The following is a 25,073-nucleotide window of genomic DNA, read 5'->3' on the forward strand; positions in this document are numbered from 1 at the left end:
TTATCAAATGGTGTCACTCGGGGCAAAGGTCAGGTTCTGTTTATTGTAAATAATGACGGTCTGGCGTAGTGTTGTGCTATTCCTGATTGTTTTGCTTGTCGGCTATGAACACATGTAAGTTGTATTTGGGCGAACACTCAAAAACATTAACTGTGTTGACGACCTTTCTGTGTCCTTTAATGAAACATTAACTATATCACCGCCATGTTCACCCTGTCGTTACACGTTTAATATCATCTATGATTCTGTACCAGGTGTCGTTGTATCGTACACGTAGACGCTGTGGTTCCGTGGTGAAGTTGAATATCTTGGACAATCCTTGAAACAAACAAACAGAACTATGGCATGAAACATATAGCCAAAACACAACCATCCAACCACCTGTCTTTAAAGGTGACGGGCCAATCAGCTCCAGCCCCAGGACTGGGCTATATATAGTAACACGGTGTGAATATTGTGGGTGGAGGGTAACGAGTTGATTACAGAGAACTGAGTCAACCAAGCAGCACATAACTCGCATCTCAAACGCAACAAGAAACATTCCAGGGTGACGATATAGAAAAACCTGGATGCTATCAATAGCTGTTAAATATATAATTAATTTCGTCGAAAACATATTTTACTGCAATGTGTATGATCAGAACAGGATATGCTGTTCATGTCCTATCCTTGAGGGATGTAGCGATGTGATCTAATTGTTGTTTTGAAAATACAGATAAATCTTGTAGACGCATGTTCATATTAATACTGACACGACAGCAACAACATTCGAAGATAACAATGAAAGATTATTTAGGCGAAAGAAGTATATCTTGTGTTGATGAGGGAGCACTAGCAAGTCTATAATGTTTGGCAAGTCTAGATTACTGCAGTATCTGAAAATGAATGAAGTCTCTTGGCTCCTTTTTATTATATTTTATAACTATAACTTAAAAACTTTTTTTCTGTAAAATATGTTCATTTCAGAGACTAGATGTAAGTCTAAGGAAGTCTAATTAGAGCATGCGCACTTGTTGCTATAATTGGACAAAACTTGACATACATTCTCTTTGTAGATTTCAATCGTATTTTCTGTACGAAATGTATTGCCACACATCCTTTGAATTTTCTAGTAACCGCAACTTTGCATTTTGTTGCCTGTAATTGTACACATAATTATTTTATTACGCCTACCGACAATGACTGTAAAAGAAGAACTATTCTAAACATATAAGCTTCCGCGGTGATGCGCCCCTCAAATCGGCTGTTCAATCAGAGGGGGGTTTATTGTGATTTGATACCTCTGATTAACCAATCAAAATCGATTTTTTTCCAAATTCATGGTAGCATTACGTATGGCGTGTCAAAGACGAAAACATAGGCGTGATATAATGTACCTTCTTAGGACGACCTAAAATAAACATGCTATAGAACTTCAAATAGTTTCATGCCAGGACAAACTGCTCCTGAGCTTTCTATGTAGGCCGCCATAAGTCCACTCCTCGCCCGTGTTTAGTCTCAGATAAGAACATAAGCAGATAAGGCGTGTTGTTTAGAAAAGCCTGTTTATTTATTTATATTTCATATAGATTCCTCTATTAACATCTATTCTTGGAGAAATCAGACAATAACATTTATCGCTTTGTTTGTTATCGTGACATTCATAACCCTCAATATGATTTAAAGATTTATTTCTGGAGTTTATACTTGATCTATGACATGATATGACAGTCAAGCGCTAAACAGGGGGAATTAGGTGAGGTTTTAAAAGAAATATACAATATATATTCATGGCTTTTCAAACGGATGAGTCATCCATTACGGAGTGACGTGGTAGGAGGTATATACCGTAGGGCTGATGTTAGACTAACATCTAGTCTCTAAAATGAATATATTTTGCAGCCAAAACAGTTGTTAAATATAGTTATAAAATATAATGAAAAGGAGCCAAGAGACTTTCTTCATTTTCAGCCTGATACTGCAGTAATCTAGACTTGCCAAACAGCATAGACTTGCATGGGCTGTATTGGATATATTTGTTTCAGGGTCTGTATGACACGCTAGGTTGATGCCTGTTGATATATTAGAACTGACTTCAATAGTTTTATGGAGGTATTAATGTAAACCTTGGTGTTTACACTGCGTGAACCCATCTGTGTCAGACAGTTTACAAAGTGGAGACGTTCTTCCGGCTCAAGCCATATTTCGCCATCTCCCAGTTTCCATAGTTAGCTTATGGTTACAAATGCTTAACTTAAGTGAGACTCGCCAAACGTTTTCCTCAAGTACGTTCAAGTAATGTTTAAAATTTAGACAATCCTTTTTTTATGATTCTATACGTTGTGCCTTTTGAAGACGTATCTCGTACACTTATCCAACACTGTAGGTTAATGTCATTTAATGTTTCGTGACGAAATGTTAGATAAGTAGGGGTTGTGGAATTTGGTGATAGACAGATGCAACTATAAGCCCATGGTCGTCAAAAGTTCGTTTGATGTGTGCAATCCATTTATGTTGACACTTTTCAAATAGGTCATAATTAAACAAGATCTTATATACTGGGAAAAATACGAAATCAGTGACATCAATTTAGCAACACAAGCCCCGCCCATTCTATTATCAGCCAATCAGGAACAGTAGTCCGCCGGAATGCCAGGGAATCACTTGCTATTTACTCGAGTCCTATGATAGCATTCGTGACCAACTCGTGTTATTCCGGGACAAGCCGAAAAACGACTCGTGCCCCTCTCATGGCCATTTTTGCGACCGGGTTCCGTCTTAGCGTAAACGGGCATACCTAAAACAATTGTCAACTCGTTGCGTAATGGTTCACATATATTTCCCCATGTATTATATATATTTCAGATGCAATTTAAAGCACATTGGGACGTGCGGAATTATACAGTATGATTTGAACACATTTAACTGTGTCTTGGGTATATTTTAAGATGTAGTGACACCTCAGTGTGCACCTGGCCCGGTTAATTCTTAAATGAATAAAAAATATTCTGGTGTTATGTAAGTGATGTAAAGGAACAACGACAGTAACGGAATTTAGCTTGAATTTTGACAGTAAATAAGTCATAAATTATATCTGGTAATAACGACATGACTTATTATGGGTCGAGATGAAGGTGCGCCGACTGTCATAGTAACGAGACCTCTTCAGTCAGCACAATGTTTTCATTCATTAATTCATTCATTATCTTACCACCTGCTTCCTTGAGATCGTTCCCATAGCTACATAATACCTTATATGGAAATAGAAAGCAGAATGGACTTTCAGAAAGTAGGTAGAGGAAAACTGGTTCACTCGGTCTAATCTTTGTGCACACTATGTCAACAATGGATAACGGATATTTGTATTAACAGGTTTCCTTATTAACGAATGTTTGGACTAACAGATGCTGGCTAAATGGATGTCAGTATTGAAGGAGTAGGACATAAACGGTGTCTGTTTTAATCAGTATCGGGCCAACGGATGTCAGTATAAAAGGACGTACAGATTAAAGGGGGTCCGTTTTAACCAGTGTCGGCTAAACGGAGTCCGTATCAGCGGTCTGTCGAAATAATGGGTATACGTTTAAACTTGTGTCGGCTCAACAGATGTCCGTATTAATGGCCCACCGTAATAATGGTTGCCCGTTTCAACTCATTTCGGATAAACGGAGATCAGTAATAACGAGGACCCGGAATAATGGGTGTCCGCTTTAGCGGATACCAAATTAAAGAGGATGTTCAAATGTTGAGTGTCCGTATTAACCAATATCCCTTTCACAATAGTTCGAACTAGCTGGTGTCCGTAGTCAGGACCAACAAACCTTGTAACAAAACAGTTTACCTGTAATCTACCTGTAATCTACCTGTAATTTTACCTGCCTTTCTCACGGCCCTTTGATCTCGCTGTGTCAACACAACACAACATCATGGGAATGCGGTAATGTGGGTGTTGGGGCTGACGCTGTTCAGCCGTATGAATAACCACTCAAACGATATAATATTCAATTTCTGCATTTATTGATAAAACTGCACCGACAACAGCGCCAATACAATGTTACATATAGTCAGTCGTATACAACCATGAGAAGTAGCGTCTGTCGCGTATTTCCAGGTAAGCACCTGTGTGTATATGGGAGTGTATATGTATGTAACACGCTGAATCCTCACTATAACAAGCGTGATTCCACTCATGGCTCTGCATTGTTTGATTAGTCAACATGCCAGTGTTAAAATATTCGTATTTTAAACCCAACCCAATCATGATAAACATTATAAATTTAAATGTATTAAAAATATACCCTGACTAAATCTGCTTTAATTCATATCATTAATCCACCTGAATATTGATTTTTAATGTAAATATGTAAAGAAAAGCTTCTATATACTTTGTAACTTTATGGTAAGTTCCACTTATCACACACTTAGGAAATATCAATATTAATCAATTTCCCTCGCTATAACCAACATGCAGTATCAATCATTATGTCGCCTATCGGATAGAAGTCAGGTATCGATTTATCGATATGTCACAACTGTAAGCTGATCGGGTTATGTAAAACCATTACGCGACAGGAACGCGATGGGGGGGGGGGGGGGGGGGGGGGTTGATCGGGTTGCTAGGTAGCTGGTTCGAGACTCATTGACGGCATCCACTACGGCGGTATTGACCAGCCGTCAGATTTGTTTCATGGGACTATATAAATAAATTAGCGGGTGTTTTCTTTCCAGATTAGAACGATTTTAATTATTGACTCGACTGTCTGGTCGTGTTGCGTCACACAAGTCGTAATAGACCTACCTGTCTGGGCGATTGCTTGGAGTCAATGGGAGCCTTCTTTGATTATCGCAGATCGCGGTTTGGCATTATCAATTCGAACTGTATTGTGGGAAATTAGATCGTGTCTGTTGTGAGAGGTTAGTGGTAATTAAGACGGTGGCTCCCGGTGCTTATAGTGAGTGAGTGAGTTAAAATTTAACGTCGCATCGGCAGTAATTCAGCCATATAGCGACGAGACCAAGTTAATATATTCACATTTTAGTTATTTATGCAAAGTTATATTTAAAAACAATCCCCGGGGCTTATAAGTAGATACTACAGCCGGCATACATGTACATGTCAAGGAACGGCATCTTCTCAAACGCAGCTGTGTGTGCGTGCGTGCGTGCGTGCGTGCGTGCGTGCTTGTGTAGGTGCGAGTGAGTGAGTGAGTATGGTTTTACGCCGCTTTTCGCAAGATTCCAGCAATATCATGGCGGGGGACACCAGAAATGGGCTTCACACATCGTACCTATGTGGGGAATCGAACCCGGGACTTCGGCGTGACGAGCGAACACTTTAACCACTAGGCTACCCCACCGCCCCCGTATGCACGTGCCTTCGTGTTGACCTGGATTATATGTTGTCTAACCCATCAAACAGGGAGTAGTCACAGACGCCGTACCGAATTCACTGTGCAGAGTTATGTCCCTTAGTTGTTCGAGAATCCGCTGATCAAGGGTTTGAATCTTATATTTTCATCTGTTTTATCGAAGCTACGTAAACCTTTATTAAGCCGAATTCGAATCCTAGATTGGCACTGGTTTCTAATTTGTCTTCACTCACTCACTCACGCCGACATACCGTGCTGTGTCCACTCACTCACTCACTCACTCACTCACTCACCCACCCACCCACCCACCCACTCACGCCGACATACCGTGCTGTGTCCACTCACTCACTCACTCACTCACTCACTCACCCACCCACCCACCCACCCACTCACGCCGACATACCGTGCTGTGTCCATTCACTCACTCACTCACTCACTCACTCACTCACCCACCCACCCACCCACTCACTCACTCACGCCGACATACCGTGCTGTGTCCATTCACTCACTCACTCACTCACTCACTCACTCACTCACTCACCCACCCATCCACCCACTCACTCACTAATTCACTCACGCCGACATACCGTGCTGTGTCCACTCACTCACTCACTCACTCACTCACCCACCCACCCACCCACCCACCCACCCACTCACTCACTCACTCACTCACTCACTCACTCACCCACCCACCCACTCACTCACTCACTCACGCCGACATACCGTGCTGTGTCCACTCACTCACTCACTCACCCACCCACCCACCCACTCACTCACTCACGCCGACATACCGTGCTGTGTCCACTCACTCACTCACTCACGCACGCACTCACGCACGCCGACATACCATGCTGTGTCCACTCACTCACTCACCCACTCACGCACTCCGACATACCGTGCTGTGTCCACTCACTCACTCACCCACCCACCCACCCACCCACTCACTCACTCACTCACTCACTCACTCACTCACCGACCCATCCACTCACTCACTCACTCACTCAAACTCACTCACTCACGCCGACATACCGTGCTGTGTCCACTCACTCACTCACCCACCCACTCACTCACTCACTCACTCACTCACTCACTCACTCACGCCGACATACCGTGCTGTGTCCACTCACTCACTCACTCACTCACCCACCCACTCACTCACTCACTCACTCACTCACGCCGACATACCGTGCTGTGTCCACTCACTCACTCACTCACCCACCCACCCACTCACTCACTCACTCACTCACTCACTCACTCACTCACGCCGACATACTGTGTCCACTCACTGAACCTCACCAACTCTGGGTGGTTCATAAACACCTTTTCTGCTCTACCATCCCCAACAGTCTTTGTGTTGGGTCCGTGTTACATGACGCAATCGACGTTTTTGATGAAGATAAACTACATTGCCCTGCAAACATCCATTGTTTACGAGGAGATGTGGAGGTATGTATCAAAACCGTTCAAAGACATAAAATCAATAATGAACGCGTTGATAAGTGGTTAGACTTCGTGGTTGATAGAATCTCTTTTCGAACCTGCCTGCCTATCCCAATATTAAATATTCATCGTCGCAGTTGGGCCTGAAGCAGACATGCATATTGTCACGCGAGATCTCGCGAGGAACCAACCCTCCATTTCTCACCCTCACATCATCGCGCATTGATTTGAATAAATAAACAATTACATTTTTATGAGAATTGGTAAGTCGCCATTCTTGACACTGAGCAATGTCTAATTAGGCGGGGTCTTAGCGTTATTACTGTTGCTGCCCCGCATGATGGCGCTTCTAGTAGTCATGAGTGACCTTCACCCTGGTAGGTCAGGCTGACCTTTAGCTCGGATAAGACCTGAAAGCCATGTGGGACAGGAAATTATTAATATGACAGCATGGATTTTCAGATGTTTATTGTATTAATCATATTAACGCCACAATAATAAACCTCGAAAACGGTTGACCAAGACCATCTTAGCGTAACGGTTGAACGTAGAGGAAGACGACACCCTTGATGGTCCTGGATGTTATATCTCATAACATGCCCCGGACTCATTCGCCATTCAAGCTCCGTTTCGGAAGTGACGTCATCTCAATCTCATTTATACGTCTTGGAATTTGAATCGGGCTTGAAGCGAAGTTTTTTGTCGGGAATAGGTCCGCGGTACTCATCATAACCGGATAGATATTACGCCCTGGATAAGCGAGGATGAGATCCAGATGAATGTGGATTCATCATATCCTGTATAGAATGAGTGAGTATGGTTTTACGCCGCTTTTAGCAATATTCCTGTAATATCACGTCGGGGAACATTAGAAATTGGCATCTCGCATTGTACCCATTTGAGGAATCGAACCCGGGTCTTCGGAGTGACGAGCAAACGCTTTGACCACTGGGCTACCCCTACCTCCTCCTGAATATACAACTTGCCGTGCTCGTATAACCACGTGTCCCTGAAGATACCCAGCCTGTGGAAGACTATTGAATGTGAGCGAGTGAGTGAGGATGGTTTCACGCCGCTTTTAGCAATATTCCAGAAAGTTGTGTTAAAGTGTAGTCATTTCATACGTCTTACGCAGGTTCTTCATGTAGATGACGTAGTGGACAGAGCGTCTGCCCAGAGAGTAGAATGCAGGTGGTTCGATTCACGGCCGCGTCTTAACAAAAGACGTTAACAGGTGGTACTTGTTGTTTCCCTGCCTGGCGATCGGGTTTGTATTCATACCAATCCATAACGTGACTTCCGTCTACGCTATTCGTGTTTGTTGACATCGCGAGCGGTAGTTTGCATCCGCGATTGTGTTCCCTGAATAAATACGATGAAAGGTTATGCCTTGGAGACATGCCAAACTAGATTGGTCTGGTTAATTACTCCCGATTACTAGAAGACAATGACAATGTCTTAACGCCGACAGATATCGTCCGAGTCGGATCGGAAAGTTTGTCCATGATGGCGACTGTCCTTTCTTTACTCGTGTAAACATGGCGAGGGTTGTAGTGTTTATCGACCTGTGTTGTTAATACTTACACTCAGACTTCTCGTTCCTGTGCATGTTTTGTTTGTTTAACACCGCACTCAGCAATATTCCAGTTTTATGACGGCGGTCTGTAAATAATCGAGTCTGGTCCGGACAATCCAGTGATTGACACCAGGAGCATCGATCCACGCAATTGGGATACGATGACATGCATCAAACCAAGCCAGCGAGCCTGACCACCCGATCCCGTTAGTCGCCTCTTACGACAAGCATAGTCGCCTTTTACGGTAAGCATGGTTTGCTGAAGAGCTATTCTACCCCGGATCTTCACGCGTCCCTGCGCATGTAGATGAGTGAGTGTTGTTTTACGCTGCTATCGGCATTATTAAGGCTAGGTCATAGAGGGGCTTCACATATTCGACCCATGCTGTCGGCATTATTAAGGCTAGGTCATAGAGGGGCTTCACATATTCGACCCATGCTGTCGGCATTATTAAGGCTAGGTCATAGAGGGGCTTCACATATTCGACCCATGCTGTCGGCATTATTAAGGCTAGGTCATAGAGGGGCTTCACATATTCGACCCATGCTGTCGGCATTATTAAGGCTAGGTCATAGAGGGGCTTCACATATTCGACCCATGCTGTCGGCATTATTAAGGCTAGGTCATAGAGGGGCTTCACATATTCGACCCATGCTGTCGGCATTATTAAGGCTAGGTCATAGAGGGGCTTCACATATTCGACCCATGCTGTCGGCATTATTAAGGCTAGGTCATAGAGGGGCTTCACATATTCGACCCATGCTGTCGGCATTATTAAGGCTAGGTCATAGAGGGGCTTCACATATTCGACCCATGCTGTCGGCATTATTAAGGCTAGGTCATAGAGGGGCTTCAATTATTCGACCCATGCTGTCGGCATTATTAAGGCTTGGTCATAGAGGGGCTTCACATATTCGACCCATGCTGTCGGCATTATTAAGGCTAGGTCATAGAGGGGCTTCACATATTCGACCCATGCTGTCGGCATTATTAAGGCTAGGTCATAGAGGGGCTTCACATATTCGACCCATGCTGTCGGCATTATTAAGGCTAGGTCATAGAGGGGCTTCACATATTCGACCCATGCTGTCGGCATTATTAAGGCTAGGTCATAGAGGGGCTTCACATATTCGACCCATGCTGTCGGCATTATTAAGGCTAGGTCATAGAGGGGCTTCACATATTCGACCCATGCTGTCGGCATTATTAAGGCTAGGTCATAGAGGGGCTTCACATATTCGACCCATGCTGTCGGCATTATTAAGGCTAGGTCATAGAGGGGCTTCACATATTCGACCCATGCTGTCGGCATTAGTAAGGCTAGGTCATAGAGGGGCTTCACATATTCGACCCATGCTGTCGGCATTATTAAGGCTAGGTCATAGAGGGGCTTCACATATTCGACCCATGCTGTCGGCATTATTAAGGCTAGGTCATAGAGGGGCTTCACATATTCGACCCATGCTGTCGGCATTATTAAGGCTAGGTCATAGAGGGGCTTCACATATTCGACCCATGCTGTCGGCATTATTAAGGCTAGGTCATAGAGGGGCTTCACATATTCGACCCATGCTGTCGGCATTATTAAGGCTAGGTCATAGAGGGGCTTCACATATTCGACCCATGCTGTCGGGGCAAGATATAACGCCAACAAACTCCGCCCTCGCTTCCGGTAATGGCAGGGGTTGTTTGACAATAACGACCATCTTCGGTGTTCTAGGGGAAGGGGAAGCCCGGTCTAAGGGGCCGCAAGTTGCAGCTCTTGCTTATGAGTTTGTTATTATTAATGGGTTCGAATCCCAGATATATTCGTTTTATGATCTGGTGTCATCAAGATGTTAAATGTCTGTTTCATCTTTGGCTTCCCTCACACATTAACGCCGAATGTAATGAAATACTGTTTCATACGGCGTTAAACAATACTCACTCACTCGGGGTTGTTATATAGGCTATTGAGTTCCTACTATGAAATACCGAAATTCGAGTTGTCTCATTTGTTAATATTTATACATGGGTGAATGGCCGCCTCCGTGGTCTAGTGGCAGAGCGTCCGCCCGGAGAGCGGGAGGTCTGGGGTTCGATCCCCGGCCGCGTCATACCAAAAGAGGTTAAAAGATGGTACTTGTTGTTACCCTGTCTGGCGCTCGGCATAAAGGGGCTAAAACAAGGACTGGTCGGCTCGGAGTCAGTATACTGTGTCTGAGTGGGGTATTCATGTTAAACTGCGGCATGGTATCTCAGACTAGTACTACAAGCAGCCACACACACACACACACACACACACACACATACACACACACACACACACACACACTACTACTACTACTACTACTACATATGTGCAATTATTTTGGACGCCACGTTAAACCCTATTTCACCTCACCTCACATGGGTGAAATATTTAAAGTTCAAAAACCTTGGTTTCATTCCAAAATAGTTGGACTAAATTATCCCTTTCATCGTCGGCTAACGCCGAGAGAGAACCACCCTGCTCGCACACGATATAGATGATGCCTGGAGTGACTCTAGAGTTTAATCACAAATTTCGTTCAAATCATTGTACGGATGCTGCAGATTCGGTTATGTTTCTGTGATCAAGATCAATACCAAGTCTCGTCCAAAGTCACGTAGAGGTCACGTGATGCAATCTGAAGACGTGACTCTGAGCGAGAAGACCCGGAACTCGCCGAAATGATGCCGTCTTTTAATCAGAGAATTCCATTAAATGTAAGACGGCAGTTTAGGAGGCACATTGAATGGAGTTACTCCTGCCTGTAGAGTTGTCGAGAGGTCTACGCCAGTCCGAACTAGCCGGCATATTCTAGATGTTGATGTCTTTGTGGAACGTGAAGACTCTCGCCCAACAATTGCCGCCATGATGTTTTTTTTAAGTTGGCGGTAAAAGACAAACGCTGCCTGCTCGTGATAAAGATTTAAATCTCAATAACTCTTATCTAAAATAAAGTTGTAGAAAAAGGTGAAAATTTCTTCCGATCATATGACCTGACAAGCAATATTTTTTTAATCTCTAATACATTCGAGAAGGTTATTTTCGACCTAGAGGCCATTGACCTCTTCAGTATAAGGTGCAGTGTAAATAAGCGAATAGCGTATATTCTAAGGCTATTCTCGTTGTTTCTTGGACGGGAAATAGCATTGCTAATAACAGTTTTGCCAAACTCTCCCACATTTTTGTTTCTGAGACTAATTGATGGAAAACGACACAATAGTGATTACAGTATTAACTATCTCCAAACATAAGATGGTTTTAAAAAATTTGTCAACTCAAATTTTGAATACTGACACAAGTGGGGTAGCCTAGTGGTTAAAGCGTTCACTCGTCACGCCGAAGACCCGGGTTCTATTCCCGGCCGCGTCGTACCAAAAGACGTTGAATGATGGTACTTGTTGTTACCCTGTCTGGCGCTCGGCATAAAGGGGCTAAAACAAGGACTGGTCGGCTCGGAGTCAGTATACTGTGTCTGAGTGGGGTATTCATGTTAAACTGCGGCATGGTATCTCAGTGTGCTAGCACTATAAATCGGCATCAGTCCGGACTAGTACAAGCAGCAACACATACGTGCATGCACGTCGTGATATAAGTGCAATAATCTTGGACGCGACGTTAAACCCCATTTAACCTCACCTCAGATAATATCATGTAATCATTTTGTGACGGATGACGGATCAAGCAGTGTAATAGTCAGTGAGTCAGTTGTGTTTAACGCCGCTTTGAAAAGTATTTCACGTCGTGTCCTCTTAATGTGGGAGGGAATCCCGAAGTGAATATATCGGAAAGGTATGACACACGGTCATAGATATGGCTACACTAAGTCGGTTTGACACGATTGACTACACTGACGGCAGCAAATCTAAATGCGTCCAAAGTTGATGACAACTGATGGGAAAAACAGTTTTGCGAAATTGCCTTTGAAAGGACAATGGCGCAGAACAGCCAGGGAGGACAAAATCGAACATCACACTGTCGTCATTGATCCCTTCTCAAAATAACTCGGCTTAACCGAACCGGATTCTGGCTATCATCACGATATTAACGAGGAGCTAATCAGCGTGATATTGATGAGAAAAACACGAACAATCGACGACAGCGGCGGGACGCTTTGATGACGTCATGGGTAGTGATTTATTGTTGGGCAGGTAGCACCGTGGGTAATGCTCCTGAATCTGTAGTATCGGAACGTACGTATCGGGACGGGCGACTTACTGTGTGGTGCCACGGATAGGATACTGCGACACACGCTTACGTCATGTTTTGAAGTCATTTATAGAACAAGTCTACGTTTGTATTTGAAGTTGTTGTTTCTTTCTCTCTATTAATAAATCACAGAGAAATGATGTTCTTGACATAATGTGTATCAAGTAGATGACGCGCCTCTCTCTCTCGACCCATGAAGATTCCGGGGAAGAATAGGTTTTCAGCAACCCATGCTTGCCGTAAAAGGCGACTATGCTTGTCGTAAGAGGCGACTAACGGGATCGGGTGGTCAGACTCGCTGACTTGGTTGATGCATGTCATCGATCCCAATTGCGTGGATCGATGCTCCTGATATTAATCACTGGATTGTCTGGTCCAGACTCAAGTATTTACAGACCGCCTTCATATAGCTGGAATATTGCTGAGTGCGGCGTTAAACAACCAACCAACCAACCAACCAACTCTCTCTCTCTCTCTCTCTCTCTCTCTCTCTCTCTCTCCCTCTCTCTCTCTGCAATAGCTTGAAATAAGATATAACACAATTTTCTTCGATCTAAAAAATCTGAATCAAAATTATGTTAGTTAACACAACTAGAAACAGTTCAAATGAAGGGATCGCTCTTACGCTCCCTGTGAACCAGCTCGACTTAATACTGGCCGTTATTACACTAGCGGTGCGTGTCACAACCATGACTACCTGGGTGATGAAGACGGTGTATGTAGAGACACACCACAGTCGCGGAGGTGCACAAAGTGACAACACGGCCATCTCAAGTCTCCTCTGACCACAGTGGCAACGTGTTAACGGTTTAACGCTGATATCAACACTTACCTAGTAAGGCCAACTAAACATGACCTGACTTTAATCGTACTGCGGCTGTCGCCTCGTGTAAGGAACAGCACACAGGGGAGCATCACGCTGGAAAGATCTGCAGTATAGCATTCAAGTGGAAGAGTCGTATGAATGGCTGCCTTCGCGGGGCTGTGCCATCTTCCCCCCTCCGCCCCTTCTCCATGTTGTACAACGTACACTATGGTCACGTATATTATACATACCGCTGCCCCGACGAGGCTCTGCCAACGCCCCCCTCCGCCCCGTCTCCGATATACTCTTTCACTACATATAGCACAGCTTTTCACCAGCTTGCCCCAAATTCCCAGTTGTGTCCGATGTTTTTAGGGCTGCAAAATTATTTCTTTTTTCTTTTTTTGAACAAACATATATTTATTTCAGTGACTATGATGTTGTCAGCTCTAACGATGTGAATAAAAACATTTTAGGTTATTTCATCCATAATATACTCACCGTCAAAAGAAACGCGAACCATATCAGTCAAGTGTGACGACAGTGTCTTCAGTCCTATCACGACATGCTGCACGTGATTTCCAGACTTAACACGCTAATCCTGCACGAGACAAATGTTGCATCTCAGGTCATGGATCTATGACGTCACATGTGACGCGTTCATGAGCGTCGGTTCACACAACACACTAGTATGTTCGTTTGTGGAGCGACACATTAACCAACATGTATGGCATTCGCGTTTCTTTTGCCGGTGAGTATATAAAGGTCGATTGATGTAGATCGGCTCCAAGAAATGAAGTCATGTCACATATGTGACGTCACCATTGCCTAATGATGTGGCGGGTGGTTAAAGTGCTCACTCGTCGCAGCGTAGGTCCGGGTTTGATTCCTACACTGGTACTACATGTCACATTCGGTGCCCTCTGATAATTCTGAAATAACGCAAAGGCTTGTCCAAAACTTACTCATTGGCTCCATGTGGTATAATGTTCTTTAGCCATATTGATTCCCAATCTTCAGCTTTATTTACAACATAATAAAGATTGGTGTACATTTTTGTCTCCCCGTGAAGATTCCGGGGTAGAATAGGTCTTCAGAAACCCATGCTTGCTTAAAAGGCGACTATGCTTGTCGTAAGAGGCGACTGATGGGATCAGGTGGTCAGGCTCGCTGACTTGGTTGATGCATGTCATCGATCCCAATTGTGTGGATCGATGCTCCTGATATTAATCACTGGATTGTCTGGTCCAGACTCGATTATTTACAGACCGCCGTCATATAGCTGGAATATTGCTGAGTGCGGCGTAAAACAACAAACCAAACCAAAAAAACATTTTGGTCGCGAGTACTTGGGGCCTGTTCTAACCCCGGGCCGTGGAAGATTGTTCGAGACAAATGCGTGGGGTATGACTGTTTGAATTAATTATTGAAAATAGACAAAGTCCAGCTTGAAACTATGTGTATGTGCAAGATAGGGCTTTGAAACATGGTAGGGCCGTGCTAGAACTGTATCCCGTTTCCACTTGTTGGAGTAGCCTAGTGGTTAATGTGTTCGCTCGTCACGCCGAATATACGAGTTTCATTCCCAGCCTGCGCGCATTGCTACAACGTGTGAGTCCCAGTGTCCGCGGCCGTCATATTCCCGCAATAGTGTGTGTGAGTGAGTGAGTCAGTCAGTCAGTCAGTCAGTACCGAAAAATGATAATAAAGGAGAATCTGGGATTCGAACACATGATCATCGGATTCTTGCACGCCAAAGGGACGCAACTCTAGACAATGACTGGACATCCGTACCCCGACATATCAAATAACGACAGACGAAAGAGTTGTTAACAATTCGCATGAAAAGATGGCCCCAGAGTTCACTGTAATAGTTAGACGTCTTGCTGTAACGCCATAATAATGTGCAAACCAACCGTCCCACTTCGTGCCCGTTCTAAATAGGCCTGAAAACACTATATCTATTGAAATATTAACCCTCCACACTTATTTCATGTGTATCGATCAACGCCAGAATGAATTTCATGTCTTAATAACGTTGTCATTTCCCTCGTTAGCAAATCATGATGCAATAAGTTTATTGAATTTGATGGTGAATGGTATTGATCACAGAAGTAAGAATATTCTTCAAACGAGATGCCATCCAAAGCGACCCAGTACCCAGCCAGACCATAGCCCCAGTGCTTAAAGCGATCCAAGATCAGGAGGACCTTCAACAGAGGACCGCAGAGGACGATGTGGTTAAAGTACATGATATCATTGATATCAGTGAGTGAGTGAGTGAGTGAGTTGGGTTTACCGCCGCTTTTAACAGTATTCCAGTTATAACACGGCGTGTAAGCTTAATGTGGGAGGAAAGACCGAAGTGATGCAGGTCTAAGACGTTTACCACTTCGGTGAAACCAACGAGCAAGGGTATGGTGCTGACAAACCCAGAAACATAATTGGGGCGAACCGGGATTCGAACCCACAATCATAGGTTTCTGGCGTGTCCAAGGGACGCAACTCTGCACAGCGAATCGCGGCGCCTTAGACGACTGGGCCACCCGTGCCCCCTCATTGATATCACCACACGTCAGACAGCTGAAACAGTGTCTCGTGAGAGAGTTGAGCACATTCTGAGGAAGGAACTTGGCATGATCAAGGTTTCAGCAGGCTGGGTTCCAAGGCTTCGGATTTCTAACCACCAGCCAGAAACTAAACAGCCCGAGGAAGATAGTTCGATGGATATCCAACTTCTTAATTACAATGAATGGGTCGTTTCGTTATGAAGTAAGGGGTATACAGAAATCTGAAGTTGGAATGTTTTCTACAAACAAAGAATTATAATCAGTGCCAATCTGGGACTCGAACCAACGATCGGCGGATCCTGGTACACCAAAGGGACGCAAAGTCGATTAGACGACTGGGCCTCCAGCGCCACCGCCGTGTATTGAAGGAACTTATGAATGAAGGAGCCTCTGAGACGGAGACTTATGCTACCGCCGTCAAAATGGTTTTGGGTCAAGACAGATTCAGCCAAGATCTGAAGCAACAGATCCAACAAACACGCCCTCCATCAAAGACAGAATAAAACAGATGACAGCAATGGGATACTTCTGATGACCTGTTTTCAAGAGTTTTCCGCATAGCCCTTTCATAAAGCAAAACTCATTAATCACTCGCTCGACAATGACGTCATTGGCGTTTTTTGGTTGTGACCACACAACCCAATGACGCCATGGTTGATTCGATTAGACCTGACAGCCATCGGCTCCAGACATTCCACAGGGCTCGGCAGTGATCTTCAGAAGGATCGATATACGTGTACACTGGACGCCGTCACAGTGCAGACAATTGTGTGGAACCCATGTATAGCCCGGCTGGCTGTAGCTGTCCCAGAGAGGGTCTGTGAGGGCCTCATTCCAAGTATGTTTATACCTACCTCTAGTAAAATACCCGGGTTCGATTCCCGACATGGGTACAATGTGTGAAGCCCATTTCTGGTGTCCCCCGCCGTGATATTGCTGGAATATTGCTAAAAGCGGCGTAAAACCATACTCACTCACTCACTCACCTCTACGAATAGCAGTTCACTTTTAATCTCTGGCTAAACTTGCAACAATCGCCAGTAATTAAGGGAAAGGAGTAAATCCTGCTGGGGAACCATGCAGGTAGCAGAGGTACCAGAAGTCCCCTTGGTCCCTAGCATGGCGACCTGACCTTTGTTGCTGGTGATCTATGGACCGATTTTTATATCGTGTCTTTGCCCAATAATCAGATATTTTGAATATTCTACAACTAGTTTGGAGTCAATCTGTGCTATATTGCTAGTTATTATACAGCCCTCCTTCGTGGACAGTGTTTCAGAAATATTGTATAACAAGTCACACTATGGCTTAAATATGCCGACGTGACTAAAGTCACTCACTCACTCACACTTTACTTTAGCGTCCGTGACCACCGAGGACCACCCACAGTCACAACACAAAGGCAGTAATGAGTGAGTGAGTGAGTATGGTTTTACGCCGCTTTTAGCAATATTCCAGCAATATCACGGCGGAGGACACCAGAAATGGGCTTCACACATTGTACCCATGTCGGGAATCGAACCCGGGTCTTCGGCGTGACGAGCGAACGCTTTTACCACTAGGCTACCCACCACCCCTGGGAAGTAATGAGCTATGTCATTTGCCACATATTCTCGCACAAGTCGCTGGGCAAATAGTCTTAGTTCGTTGTACAATTAGTTCATTACAGGAACGCCTAGATGATTGGTGTCGACGAGCCAGGGGTTCAGCGTTCCATACATCTGTGGTGAGAAGTAGCGTTCCGCAATGCTTGTCGCAGAAAGTCGCTAACAGGATCGGGTGGTCAGGCCCGCTGACTTGGTTGATGTATGTCATCGTATCCCAATTGCGTAGATCGATGCTCATGATGTCAGTCACTGGATTGGCTGGTCCAGACTTGATTATTTAGAGACCGCCGTCAGCGGAATTACGCCAATCATCAAGAAATGGGGACGTCTGACCTGTTCGTCAACACTCGCCCCTTTCCCGCAAGAGGGTCACTGTAGGTTATGGAAGATGGGAGTGGCGACGAATGGGGTTAACGATAAGTGTGGGAGATAGACTGTTAATTTGGCCAAGTTTCAAATCCTGTTTTTTTAATTAACCGGAAGACTACGGTTCCGTTATCTGATCTCCATGCCGTGGGGTTTGTTGTCCCGCGTTTCCGGAAGTGAATGAATGGACGATTCATGTGTCACGTCAACACCTCCTGCATCTCAAGGTGAAGGCCGCGTGGTCTGAGTCACAATGATCCACGGTTGAGATGTAGACGCCTGTTTTAGTTACATCACTGAGTGCGTGAATATGATTTTACGCCGCCAATTTTCCAGCAATATCACGGCGGGGGACAGCAGTAATAAGCTTTGCAAATTGTACCCATGTGGGGAATCGAACCTGTGACTTTAACCACTAGGCTACTCCACTGCCCTTCAACACTGAGAGTATGGTTTTACGCCATGCACACTGTAAGCATGTGGGGAATCGAACCCATGGCTTTACCACTGGGCTACCTCATCACCCTTCAACACTGAGAGAGTATAGTTTTATGCCATGCACACTGTACACATGTGGGGAATCGAACCCATGGCTTTAACCACTAGGCTACCCCACCACCCTTCATCACTGAGGAGAGAGCTGTACATTTTCAATGTCCTACAACCATCAACATTATACATGGATATTTCAGTTGTTAATGGCCAGCATTCAAACAAGGGTGAAGCCTAGTAGCTATAGTGCGGGCTTGCCACCCCAAAACCTGGGTTCAATTCCCCAATGTTGTCTGAATGCAGTTCTTGTCCTAGGATAAGGCTTGACCTCACTCACTCACTGGAACAATTGTCTGGAGAGGGAGCTACCAAGACAGTTTTGTCAAGGAGTGAGTGACTGTTTTGAGGAATATATCTGTATAGTCATGGCACCCATGAAGATCTGAGTTAGAAATTGGTGGTCAATAAATGACTCAATTGCTCAAAGACCTGTGAAGACCAGGGGTAGAATAGATCTTCAGCAAATGATGCTTGCCGTAAAATGTGACTATGCATATGGTAAGAGGCGACAAATGGGATCGGGTGGTCAGACTCGCTGACTTGGTTGATGCATGTCATCGATCCCAGTTGCGTATATGATGCTCGTGATGTCAATCACTGGATTGTCTGGCTCAGACTCCATCATTTACAGACCGCTGTCATATAGCTGGAATATTGCTGAGTGCTGCATCAAACAAATAAATAACATACAAACTCAATGCAAAGAGTAGGAGCTCCCAGTTACTCCATCAAACCTTGTGATTGTCCTACGACACTATCCACTGTGCTAGTGCACAAATGCAGTCTTCCCTCTGGCCAGTATTCAAACAAAACATGCCATCTTGTAATGAACATTGTTTATTTATTCATGTAGCAATTGACTTGAAGCATTTACAATTCAAACAAACATTTAAGTCCGTTTATCAACATATTTACAGTTTTATACATATCTCAATCTTCAAGCCCGGTACAGGCTGCAGTAAAAGTATCTTTAGGAGCATGCCACACCTGATGATGAACTATCTCCATCTACTGACACGTCAGTCTCACTGCTCCGGACAAACGTGTGTCCGGGTTTACCACCAACAGTGTCACATCTTGTCCAGTCACTTGTTACCATGACCCCGTCTCATTCACGCAAACACATTTGAAAATTTGACATTTTTTCTCAAAACAATTCACATAGTATTTACTTCCTTTTTCAATATAATTTTGATAAAATTGTAGATCATATCACGAAATAATGACAAAAGATTTTTGTAAAACACAATTTTGGATAATTTTACCTTGAAAACATGTTACAGCAATCAGCCTGGCAGTTCTTCGAGTCCAAGAAATATTCCGGAGTACATGTTTCAGGTGATTATTAGCAAAGTGAATATTAACCAGGGGAAGATTTAACTACAAATTTGTGTGTACCCAGCAGGGCTTGCTCCAAACTAACTGGCCTAGAACTAAATGGTGGAGGCCATGAAGCGGCTGAACCCGAGGTCACATAGCCACCTTGTGGGGCTCTGAAAATTTTAGATCTCCTCACCCCTGAAACATTTTTTTCCTGCACTCTGAGATTAAATCTTGGCTTCTATTTACCTCGTGGCGATTTATGACCAAATAAAGATGTTGTTGTACACAACATTACACGATGCAGATTGTCCTTCTACCGAGATGATCCACATATATCTTTCTTTGAGTTAACCATTCACAAGACCTCATTGCCCCTACTTTCTCATCAAAATTACATGACTTAGGGTAGTGTCCAATTCAAAAAATTAAACATGCATGGAGAAGGGGTGAAATTTTGACAAACCCTTTTGACATTTTAACTGGGCAGGGGCCAATGGGCCAGAAGTTGATCAAGAATAGGGTATTAAACAGTGCATGGCACAGAACAGTCATTGAAGCAGTGTCCCAGTGGGCCTGAGCTACAGGAGCAAGAAGAATGACACACCATTCAACTGTTGTGATAACCCTGTGGAACCCTGTGGAACCCTGTGGAGCTCTGTGGAACTCTGTGCACAGTCATACTCTGGTGGCAGGTGATCTCAGGACAAGACGTCCAAGGATAAAAGACGAAGACAAGGATCACAGGGATGTCAAGGGGGAAATCTAGAAGAAGTCTTTGGCAAGGTACCAAAAACACTCAATCAAAGTTGGCCAAAGTTTGGTGTCAAGCAGACCGATAGTGAAGGTGATTGTCTGGTCGATCCAACATCAGCCTCTACTAAGAATGACAATTCTAGCATACAAGGATCGCCCACACAGGTTTGGAATGCATTGTTATCCTCTGGTCTCGAAGATGTCGTTACCATGTCTCTCTCACATCACATCACTCAATAACTCATATCAACCTTGATCGGAATAAATGAATTTGGTATCAGAGCGGAAGGAGGTGTGTCCTTTTACAATGCAAAGTGTTAAACTTACACAGTACAGTGTTAGAAGCTGACATATGTCCATGGATCCTAACCCATATTGTGTCTTGTTTAATAACATGAGGGTGGGACGAGGGCCCCTTGACGTTCGTACTTAGCATTATAGTTTTACTTCACTCCAAGAATAAAGACTACAGAGGTTCCTAGCACCAGGAACCTGCTTGAATGTCGGGGTTGAATGTCTGGGTTGAATGTCGAGGTTGAATGTCGGGGTTGAATGTCGGGGTTGAATGTCGGGGTTGAATGTCCTACAGAGCACACTGCCCTGTCTTAATGACTAGTCTTACCTCAGTCGTCACCTTGGAAAATAGCAATGCCCAACAAAGATATTCCTTAAGGGATAAATATGAAGTAGGCTATGAGTATCAGTACAATTATACCTGGTCATTTATTACAAGATGTCTGGACACTGTGGCCATAGGACCTATTGTCATGTCAACTTGTAGGATTGTTATTCGTTGACAATGTTATTCATTATCAGGAATTAATGACCATCGTCCATACAAAGACACGACGAGCATGTCTCAGCCATCTCATACTGGCGCTTGGTTTCACATAGGAAAATATGAGAACATCTGTCATAACAGTAAGAATATGCAACGAACAATCTCTATGTACAGATTCACAAGTCTTATTGGAAATATACAGTCACCGTAGGGGGTTAAAGCTTGTTATCATCCACAAAGCTTATATCACACTGTGTGAAATATAAAACATATACACTCTCGCATAAAATACAAATTATGCTGAGTCAGCACAGGCAATGCATACATTGTGATACATCAGCCTAGGGTATAATACACTATATATACATAAGCACTCGGTGATCACGGGCGGTCAGCCCCTGTAAGACCCATGTCCATCTGAGCTCATATCTCACTTCAACCATCACCCTCCGGCTTGGTTTGCATCAGCATAAGATGTACGACATCATCAGAATGTCAATCTGTAGTGTACTCTGTGTTTTGTTAACCCATTACAGGATATGCACATGGTATGAGACATTAACCCTTTACAGAACAGGTACATGATGCCCAATACAGGACTTGTACATGGTACATAGTGCCCGATACACATGGTACATAGTGCCCGATACACATGGTACATAGTGCCCGATACACATGGTACACAGAGCCAACACCGATGGCGCTTTTGTCACATGTCTCCCCCATGGTGTCCCCTAGCTTCATCCTCTACGGAACCCCTCCACAACCCTTACAGAGCCCCACCAGTTGGAGCTCAGATGGACATGGCTGGGCAGCTGATTACTGACCACTAATTGGACACTAACTACGAGTTCTACATCGCAGCAGGAAGGCCATGCTCTCACATGACCTACTGCCACCAATCACAGTCAGACAGGTGTAGGATGATGACCTTGACCTTACATCAGCCAACAGGCAGTCTCGCCATATCCTCGCAATACTTTCAACAAGTCACCACTGATCTTTCAAAGCACTTCATGATGAACAGCATAGTCTATAGGAAGTAGATAAAAGTCCGACACAGTGAAAAGCAAGACATGTTAAAAGTCAAAAGTCAAGATACTTGTTTAGCATATTTCATAAAAGACTAAGTAAAGTCACATGGATGATTCCAAAGAAGTCCCAATGAAGATTTCAAGGAGTTGGAGAGTACTGTAAGAGAAATGGAAGGCCAAGCTTGGATCTGTGTGTATAGTGAAGGACCACGGATAAAACAGTCACAGACTAAGGGCTGCTTCCTGTTCAGGAGGCTCTGTAACGGCTCCGGGTCGTGGCATCTGGTGATCCAGCCATATGATGATGATATCATGAACAGTTCTCTATGATTCTCCGAACACAGAAAATTGATCAGTTCTGGTAAAATGATGCTCCCAATCCACACGCGGCGGGGGCGGGGAGTAGGTTGACTGGGCGCAGTCAAAGTATCCCATCCCATGGATCACGCGTGAGCTAACAGCGTGAGGCTGTGCTTGAAACTATCAAGCTGAACTTGGTGGATGCATGATTCTATATTCATGGAAGCTGGGCAGGGTATGCTAGGATGAGGAGGATGGAGGCTGGGGTTTGGGCAGGTTCAGTTTCGACAGCGTCTCCTGCGTGGCATTGGCCTTGAGCACCCCATTCTCGTACTCGAGCTGGCCGATCTTCTCCATGAGGTCCTTGATCTGCTCCTTCAGGACCTCGACCTCCTCCCTGACTGCGAACATCAGGTGACTCTTGACCAAGTCCTGAAACACAACAAGCTGACGTAAGACAGAGCCATGTCACACAACCAAATCAGGCATGTCAGAAAGTATCAATGAAAGTTTCCTTAACCAGAACTGCATAAAAGCATCCACAATGTATATCAATCACACATAAAGCTTTTAATTGTTGGTAAATTTGACCTCCGTTGTCAACCTGAAAGTATTGAAAGGCATCAAAAAGTGGCTTCCAGCTATCAACACAGTGAGTCCCTACTAAGGATGCTCAGCAACAGCTGAAACCCACTCAGCTTCATCCATCATGAGCAGGAAGGGGCATTACCAATACATGAAGTACCTACAAGAACGTTTAAGCGCAAACTTGGCAGCGGTGATCAATAACCCTCAGACACCACACTCCAACACACGTCCTCCACATCCCAAACTGTTCACTACTGGACCACCAAGTGACTGAACGCCACCGAGAACATCCACCGTGTTTTCAAACATCCACGTTACCTCCATCACATAAGAGAACCACAAGGACCAGCCATAACCGATGCCAACCTCTATCTGCTCCTACAGACTCTTTCAATTCCCTCGGAAATCTTCCCTAAACTGATCAATAATCTGCGGTCAAGTTGGTGTGATCCCCGCACCTCCCCGTTGACCGACTACTCTCGCCTTGGCAAAAACCTGGCGGGGAAGGAGGCCACAAGAGGATGTGCAGAACGAGTACGCAATATTTTGACTCCAATAAAGCTAATTGCAGAGGGCAGGATCCTGTTATATGGCCAGCATGTCCCTTGAAGGGATGAGGGGTCGGAGGAATGTGGTTAACATGGTCGGTCTTAAAGATGGGGATAATGGTTAACTATCAATAGGCGAAGTTAGTGATTGACGACTTTGAAACTAGGTCAGTATTCAATGAAATTCATGGAGTTGGGACAGAAATGAGGAAAAGATTGCTGCTAGACCGGAATGATGGATAATGTGTTAAGTGACCATCTCGGACATATTGGATTCATCTCCCTGAGTGGTTTACCTGACCGTATCGCCTAATGGGTAAAAACGGTCATTAGTGCCAGACATGCTTCTCAGCTGGAGATAAATGACTGTTTATGTAGTCTGTCCTTGAGGAGCAAACCCACCATTTTCCTTGCAATAAACTGGACCATTTACCATGGCTCTACTACTTATTGCACCAGTGAATTAGAGGCTGTATTTCATAGTCTGAGACTGATTATACAATAAATGAGGCACCACATATTTAGAGTGGGCCGATAGATGGAATTAGCACTGTATCCCAGTCGGCCAGGCAAGTCAATAGTGAGCCTATAAAAACTGTCCTTGATACCAACCCTAATGGACAGATAATAATAATAATAATAAATAAATAAATAAATAAATAAATAAATAAATAAATAAATAAAATGCACTCCATGTGATCGATGGTCCATTTGTCTACCAAAGTCACATGACAAACCAGGCTTTCATGACCCCTTGCAGACATAAATAACTGCTAGGTGGGACATACGGGGAATACCTGTCCGTACTACACAGGAGACAATCCTGTATGCCCTGTCAAGCAATATGACGTGTCATATTACTCCGATCTGTGTCACTCAGCACAGAAATAGCTCGGGTGATTGATTGTCAAGCTGTTTCAGGCCTACTGACATTCTGTCACTGACCAAAGCAGAGCCCTTACACAGATAGAGCTATCTTCTGCATAAGAGTGACGACCAGGCAGATCTATTCTAGTATTATAAAGGATGGAAGTGACATTAGCCTGAGGCCAGAACTGATGTTAAATCAACTATTCCGGACACCGCTAGCCCAGGCCAGCCCTACTACCCCTGGCAAGACCTAACTTTAACTCATTTTTACTGCTGAATATTCTTAAATATTTTAACATTTTGGGTAAATGACTTTTCGAACAATGAAAGACAATACAGCCAAATTGTACATTATTGTTGAAACTGATGCTGACTGGCGAACCACTGCTAAATGT

At 44.3% G+C, this 25,073-nt stretch overlaps 1 protein-coding gene across 3 annotated transcripts in view; it reads right to left on the bottom strand.

Annotated features, from left to right (window-relative positions):
* Positions 1-19,302: 19,302 nt before the first annotated feature.
* Positions 19,303-25,073, bottom strand: part of LOC124114577 (TSC22 domain family protein 3-like) — an 83,739-nt gene continuing 77,968 nt past the window's right edge. For all 3 annotated transcript variants that reach the window (XM_046475201.2, XM_046475202.2, XM_046475203.2), the window contains one exon: positions 19,303-23,104. In XM_046475201.2, coding sequence (XP_046331157.1) covers positions 22,913-23,104 — 192 coding nt within the window. In that variant the 3' untranslated portion in view covers positions 19,303-22,912. The remainder of the gene's footprint in view (positions 23,105-25,073) is intronic.

The sequence above is a fragment of the Haliotis rufescens genome, unplaced genomic scaffold (assembly GCF_023055435.1).
Source record: "Haliotis rufescens isolate VD_foot unplaced genomic scaffold, xgHalRufe1.0.p SCAF_88, whole genome shotgun sequence".
Lineage (NCBI taxonomy): Eukaryota > Metazoa > Mollusca > Gastropoda > Lepetellida > Haliotidae > Haliotis > Haliotis rufescens.